The sequence below is a fragment of the Mytilus galloprovincialis genome, chromosome 10 (genome assembly GCF_965363235.1).
Source record: "Mytilus galloprovincialis chromosome 10, xbMytGall1.hap1.1, whole genome shotgun sequence".
Lineage (NCBI taxonomy): Eukaryota > Metazoa > Mollusca > Bivalvia > Mytilida > Mytilidae > Mytilus > Mytilus galloprovincialis.
In genome coordinates, this window is record NC_134847.1 from 11,793,503 (window position 1) to 11,801,655 (window position 8,153).

The following is an 8,153-nucleotide window of genomic DNA, read 5'->3' on the forward strand; positions in this document are numbered from 1 at the left end:
GGGATGATGCATCGTCTTCAATACAGTATACAGTTGTGGCCAGACTGCAAAAGGTAAGCAATTTTGAATCTTAAATAATATTCACAAGCGTTGGTATGTTTTATGATTATATTTGATTTATTTTTTACATTATTTAAATTGTTAAGCTATATTAGAGCGTAATTGATTGACAACTTCGAATTCGCGAATTTTCAAGAATTACAAATAAACTAACTTGTTTGACGTTGTGAGCACAAATTGTTGTTTCGACAAAATGAATATGTAAATTACCATTTATTTTGACATACAAAATGTTTTTAAGATCGTATGACAGTATTGAAGATAATTCTATCGAAATTATTAATTTGTCATTTCGATCTGCATAGTATCTTTATTGCGATTTTACATTGTTTTTGATTGTCAAATATATTGACCTCGGTCATCACTGAAGTTTAATTAATTGTCTAAATGCAGTAAAATTTTGATCGTTTTTGTTCTTATTTGCTTTAATAATTCAAAAATAATAAAGTCTTTAAAATATTCTCTAATATAAGACATTTTTTTCTGAAAGAGTAATCGTTTTTCGATTTGAGAAACTTTATATTTTGTGATATATATTTTGTGATTTATTTATTAGAAAGCAACTTCACCGAAACAATGGGCAAAATGGCGATGACTCTGATAACAGTTTTGTTCCTTTCTGTTGTCACGGCTTTTAATGATATGGTAGGTTTATTTCCTTGTTAGAGTATAAACTTTACCACATGATATTATTGATTGATCGTCTGATCCTAAAGTAGGAAGTTTGAATTTTTTAACACTACTAAAATCGTATTTATTATGTGGGTAATATATAAATTTGATAGATACTGTCCATTTATGATGTTGTTGAATTAATAACATGACCATGGGCCATAAATAAAGGTCAAATGTTATTATTTTGTCACATGCAGGCGGTGTTATTTTTTGTTTACTTCTTTTGAATAGATTGCTGAATATAAACACACAACACATAGAACGATGAAGGCCTATACTAAACCTACATGTTTAGGCGGTTATTTCAACCTTACCATTGTACCTAATTCCGACCAACAACCATGCACAATATAAAATAAGAAAATCTGTGACATGATATATATATATATAATTCATGACCACGACCCTTCATGAAGTGTCTATTCCATTTTTCAGTAATCAACAATGGTATTGCATGTGTACTGAATGTTATCATATCTAAAAAATTTCATGTAAAGCAATGTGAATCTTTGGTCTTAATTAACTTGCTGTGGTATATGCTACTATTTAAATAATTTGAATGATATATGTATGTTTCTATTTTTCTTAATTTTTTGTTTTAGAAATTTGATTATCAAATTATTGAAGGAAAAGCCAGATATTTGGAAAACATAGAAACGAATCTAGAGAAGAATATTGTGAAAATTCATACCCCAGCACACAACGATGTTATGGAATCATACCAAATTCAAGATTTCATTCAGGTTTGTAACGAAATGCTATTTATTGTATAACTCTTGATTATGCACACCCTTACGTATACATTCATTATGTCGAAGTAGTTTGATATTCACGGACTTGGTGTTATTTTCAAATAATCTTTTTTCGGAATCATTGTTGAAACCAAATCACCATATAGTAATGTAAAAAATCTCAAAATGTTATTGTCAGACATAACACGTCTCCTTTGAAAATAAATAGACAAACAATACCACGAGGAGAATTAAGACTGAATATTGAAGAGATATAAAAAATACGAAGGCCAAAAAAAGAAAACGAATGAAAGACTTTCAACAATCAAGAAAACACTACATAGAAAAGTACTGAGCAACACAAACCCCATAAAAAACTGGGTATGATATCAAGTGCTCCATATGGATATTAAGATCCCGTTGCACTAGCTAAACCCGTCGTAAGAGGTTGTACGTAGTTCAAACAATAAGTAATAGAGTGTTTAAATATTTTGTGTTAAAAAATGTAATGAAAATAACAGATCATAGGGCATATTTTGTAACTACAGGTTGAGAAAGTTCTCGTTTTTGGTGAGAATCAAATTTTATGTAGACGAAACGCGCGTCTGGCGAACTAAATTATAATCCTGGTACCTTTGATAACTATTTACACCACTGGGTCGATGCCACTGCTGGTGGACGTTTCGTCCCCGAGGGTATCACCAGTCCAGTAGTCAACACTTCAGTGTTGACATGAATATCAATAATGTGGTCATTTTGATAAATTTCCTGTTTACCAAACTTTGAAATTTTCGAATACTAAGGATTTTCTTAATCCAGGCATAAATTACCTTAGCCGTATTTGGCACAACTTTTTGGAATTTTGGATCCTCAATGCTCTTCAACTTTGTACTTGTTTGGCTTTATAAATATTTTGATATGAGCGTCACTGATGAGTCTTATGAAGACGAAACGCGCGTCTAGCGTACTAAATTTTAATCTTGGTACCTTTGATAACTATTAGTGAAACAATTTTCATATGAAAATAAGGGAAACACACGGAAACGCTTTATATAAGTTAAAGAGAGGAGATTATGAAAAAAGACACACTAAGGTATCCGTACTCATTTTGGTACATCACAGAATAGACACATTTTCAATCCGTTCTTTTATTAAACTTACTCATCTAATTAGTAACACATATGCAACTTGATGACGGAATACATTCACACTACATTACGAGGCGCAAGTTTAATTTTTTAAAATTATTATTAATCGTTACAGGGTAAGCAGCTGATATGTCTTCCTTCCATCAACCAATGTAGACTGAGAGACATAGACAGGGATAGTGCAATAGATTCTGGGAAAGTTACAGAGTCGTTCATTCACAGCTGGGTATGCAATATGAATTTCTGTGTTATTTGGTTTCTTGTGGAGATTTGTCTTACTGGCAATAATACCACAGCTTCATTTTATATATATATATATATATATATATATATATATATATATATATATATATATATATATATATAAGTGCCTATAAATAGCAGCACATGACATACAAATCTATGGGAGTGTGGATAAATCGGTACAGAGATTAATTCAATTGCCTAACAATGTAATTTTAACACACTATTTAGTATGTAAATATAAGAATGTTTGAAATATTTACAAAATGATGAAAATAAACGCAATATTTCGCTACACCAACTAGCTTTATCAAGCGTGCATCTATCCAGGTGAAATCGGATGTAAATGATAAGAAACTTTTGCAGCTCAACGTCTATGTTGCACTTAACTGCCTTTAAAATAAGAAAATTTTGCAGCTCAATGTCTATGAGCACTTGAATTTAGCTGCTTTGAAAATAAGAAAATTTTGCAGCTCAATGTATATGTTGCACTTGGATTTAGCTACCTTAAAAATACATAATTGGTAGTTGAAGTTAGCAACGTCCATTGGCCAATATTACGGGATAAAAAGGACGATGCTTTGTTTTAAATCATTCTTTATCTTTCCTGTATCTTTTTTCGTCTTTTCGTTAAGACCATCAGGTTCTAAAGTGTGGAGTTGGTGGATCCAAAAATTTTCTCTTCTCCTTCTCGCCGTGGTGTCCCACTCGGTGTTGACTTTTATAATTTGGAAAGTAACATTATCAAAAGGATGTTTCGTTGAACGAAGATGTCTTGTGAGAGGATAGTTTTTTTTTTGGTTTTGTACGATGAACGATGGTTATTGAGCCGAATATTAAATTTGTCCATTGTCTCTCCCACATACTGAATGCCACAAGTGTCACATGTTAATATATAAATGGAGTTCTCCGTTTTACAGTTGGAATTAGAGCAATCGTCAGATCAATATTTCAGGACGGTCTCTCTGTTCTTGTTGCGATTAACAAAAAAATCGAAGGATTTATACATTATACATTTATCTTACAGTCTGAAATTTGTTTTTTAATTTTAGTTCAGAGGTATTCCGCCATCTTGATTGGTACAATCACAGTAAATAATCGGTTTAGTACTTTGCCCGAATCTGCAAATTTGAAGACAGATGTACAATTTATTGGTTACACTATTCATATAAAATAATAAGTTATTCATTGCATTGTCGAAAATGTTTTAACAATTACCAAATTTTTGTGCTTTTAGAATTAATGTTTCAAATAAGCCATTTAAGGGGAGACAACTCTTTTAGTACAAAATTTATACTGAACATATAGGGAAATTGTCATTTTTTCTTGTATCAAGAAAACAAGTTCAATGACACCGTTTTTTATTTATATTTTCTTAAAAGATATTAAATACCCTATCATCTCATATTTTATTTCAAAATTTCGTCTCATAGATTTCATTTTTTTTCATGAACAATCTAAGCAAATTTTGGCAATTTTGAACAACTGGTATCTTAATAGCGCATAAAAAAGCATAGTAGAATCTTCGTTTTGGCAAAGAATAAGAAAATGCTGTATTTTTTTCTATTCCACTGAACTACCTTAAAAGAGACATTTCAGTACATGCTTTACTCATCTTATCATCACTTTGCTTAGGAATATTTTTATCAAATTGTTTTAAATATAGAATAACCATACATTGTCTCGAAATATAAATGTTATTTGTACAAGGCTTAGAAACAGATAGAAAGCGAGGCTGTGCCGAGCATTTCTACCTGTTTCTAGCCGAGTACAAATAACATTGATATTTCGAGACAATGTATGGTTATTCTTTATATACTGCAACTCTTAAAACTGTTCTAAATGAAGTATTTTGGGTAAAAACATCATTTCTTTATTTGAAGCGGACGACGTTAAATTTCCGCGAACCTGTATGTTTTATTGTCGTCATAAATAAAACTCTACGGAAACACATTGTCAACATCATAAACAAGATGATATACGGTCAGTGACTATTTATCCTACAAATACAGACTAATTTCGACAAGAAAAAAGGCGGAATGCTCCCACACTACCTGAGTAAACGCCATTTTGAAAGTTCGTATTATAATTATTTGACCCTAACATCGAGAAGTCAAAAACTCTTACTTAATACAATCTATAATAAAGTTGCGTTCAATCTTCATTTCAATTTTTGATAGTTTTTATGCCTTTAATTCTTTTTTACTCATAAGTGTGAAGGTACAACGTTTTTTGTGGTGAGTGTTATATTTAATGACATAAGAAATCTTACTTTTTCATCTACAAATAGAACAAAGGTGACAATACCATAACTAGTGAAAGCTCTGTAGTGGTCACAGAATTGTATTATCCAGACTTTAATGACGTTCTTGACGACAATTCCCTTGGGAAGGCTTTAAACGAGTTTTATCAGCATTTTAAATACCCTCTGTACAGAGAATGGAAGGTACCAAAGGATGCAGAAGTATATAATATGACACATTCCCCACGTAAGTATTCAAATTAAACTTTTGAAAAGAATAAAACGTAGATCCTTTTCTGTATTTCTGTTTTGTCTGCATGACAATTATATTGTTTATTGTATGAGGTCACGTCACCGATATCAGTCATGGTTTTAAAGGATTTACCAAAACGCGGTGTTAAATCATCTCAAGTGAACAAAAAAGTTTACTTAAAGTATATAATAAAGTGAATATGATATGGCTTTTTCAATATCCCCCCTCAACCGTCAACCAATTAAATCACTCGAGCAGAGCTCTTGGGCTTTTTTAGTGTCTTGGGTTGATTATTAAAATGTCAACGGATATTCTTAACGTACTAAGAGTTTGAGTTGAATGTGTCAACGAAAATATGTCATAACTATCACTATACAAATAAAAATTATACCAACATCATCGTCGTTATGTAATGCTGAATTTGTTTTTGTCCATAAGAAATGAAATAGTCTCATCTGAATACTCGCCCCGTCATAGTCCTGAAAATACTTCGTTATATATCTCATCGACGTAAGTATTGATTCAGAAATAAAATGTTCATTCATTGAACAATAAAATGACTCAATGAAACCCATGTCTGAGAAACATTTTGTTACTCAGGTTTACTAACATAAACGCATGAATGTATAGCAAGACAATGAATCTCACATCTCAGGTCTCATTCAAAACTAATTGTACATTTGGCGTATACAATAATGGGTCTTATTGATGTAAAATTATAGGATAGAAATGTGTTCAATTGGTTGCTTCGATTGTTTCAGAACGTCTTGTTAAAAGGGATGCCGGTGTTCTGAATCATGACTGCAACGGACAGGCTATAAAGACAGTTTATGGTATTGATTCAGGAACACATTGCAATCATTACATAATGTGTGACAGGTTAGTTTCTCAGTTATCTTTTTCGTTTACTTTTCATGAGTTCTTTTATTTTGATTTCTACTCATTTGGAAACAGTGTAGAAATTCTTTGACCTTTAACCTTAATTGTCGCTGCCTACTAACATCTATAAAAAATATCAATTTTATTTAATATGTCTTCTCACACAACAAGTAAAGCCATATTTCTTGTAAATAAACATAATGGGAAAGCCTACATGAATCTGACAATACGGTATATAAGATTATTTTAAAACTGTAAAAGTCATGCTTTTCATTATTTTACCTCTTTTAAACCAAGTGTAAACAAACAGGTTTGTCTACCTGTGTTAAAGTTATAAATGTCCTTCGTCTAGGATGCATTAATTTTGCGCAACCAATAAAAATACCAGTTCTACTTTCTTATCGGAAAAATTACTTTCTGTTTGCTTTTTTGTGCTGGCATTTGATTTTCGTTTTGCCATTATATTAAACATCCCTTTGTTGGATTGGTTGATAACCATTTAAAAAGGGAGACACATAATTTCGAGACTTTTATTACAATCAAACCTGATTGTTTCCATATAATTGATGTATCCCTATTTAAAAATATATATGTTCTGTCAAAATTTTAGTAATGTATTGTATTTCTACTAAATATTTTATTCGTAATCCCTCAAATTTCGTCTTATTTCGTCTTATGTTAGTATTTTGTTTTTGCAAAAAACGATGAATGTTGGACTGAAATTAAAATAAAATTTGTACCTCAAAATAACATACGCTAGTAAAATTATTCTGAATTTTCATTATAACAAACCCCGATGTTTTGATAATTTATAACCAGGAAGTATTCTGGAATGTTATAACGACTCTAAATAACAAGACAAATAGTTCGAGATACTCAAAAAGAAAATCCTTTAAAAAGCACATGGTAATTGTAACTGTTTAAAAAATAGCTTGTATCAAATAGTAAATTTTAACCTACCATTAATAATATAATTTTACAGTGTATACATCGAAGGACAAGGTTTTTTTTAGACTGGACCTGCATATGTCAAACAATATCAGAATACAACTTGTTATACCACGACTGTTATCTAGGGGCAATCACAATCTCAATTGTTCAGTTTTGATAAACAAATATAATGTTTTTAAACAAGATATTAGACTTTATCATGTTTATATAGGGAGAAAAATGACTTGTTATTAATTATTCAACAATATTTCAAAGTTTTAAAGATAATCTGAATCAAACAATGCTTATTGTTAGTTACCACAAAAGCAGGTGTAGTAATCCTTTAGAATAAGTTATATTCTTGGAAATCTCAGAAAAATTAAAATGTATTTTTATCTGTATTTTCAGCTTAACAAGAAACGGAAGGGTAATACTGGATGATAATTGTGGCAATATCCATATTACTTCACCACTGGTTTATCAGTGCGTTTGTTGTCATTGGGTTACTGCCATCGATGACGAAGACTGTGCTTGTGTGAAGAAGAATGTTTGAATAGCAAATAGGATAGCGAAAAATTGAAATACCAAGAATATAAACGACTACATTGGTTATCGAATAAAAAACCTCTTTTGCAACTGGTGTTACCTTTTTTTTTATCAGAATGATTATTCTGTCATAATTGAATGCACTTGATACGAAAAATGAAAAACATGAGACCATCAATAGCGATTTCGTAAACATGCAATAGTAGTGTTTAAAACTCCACATGAAGCAAGATAAAACCCAATGTTCCCAAAACAACAACCACAGACTACTCTTTCTATCCTAGACTGCACGTCCCGATGATATCATCATATCAGCAATCAACATTTTGTCACTGGAATGATTTCAAACTTACCACAATCAAATTTAAAATTTTCGTTTACTAGCACGGGGTAAATATAGCTGCTGGTGAAATATTAGTTACCGAGTATATTTTCATATCATCAGT

General features: G+C 31.0%; 1 protein-coding gene across 1 annotated transcript; it reads left to right on the plus strand.

The window, feature by feature from the left end:
* On the plus strand, positions 1-7,797 carry LOC143048969 (uncharacterized). Its single transcript, XM_076222809.1, has 7 exons — positions 1-53; positions 617-705; positions 1,338-1,478; positions 2,730-2,840; positions 5,148-5,346; positions 6,114-6,231; positions 7,570-7,797. The coding sequence occupies exons 2-7, from the start codon at positions 637-639 to the stop codon at positions 7,712-7,714; spliced, it is 783 nt and encodes a 260-aa protein (XP_076078924.1). The 5' UTR covers positions 1-53; positions 617-636; the 3' UTR covers positions 7,715-7,797.
* Positions 7,798-8,153: the final 356 nt, after the last annotated feature.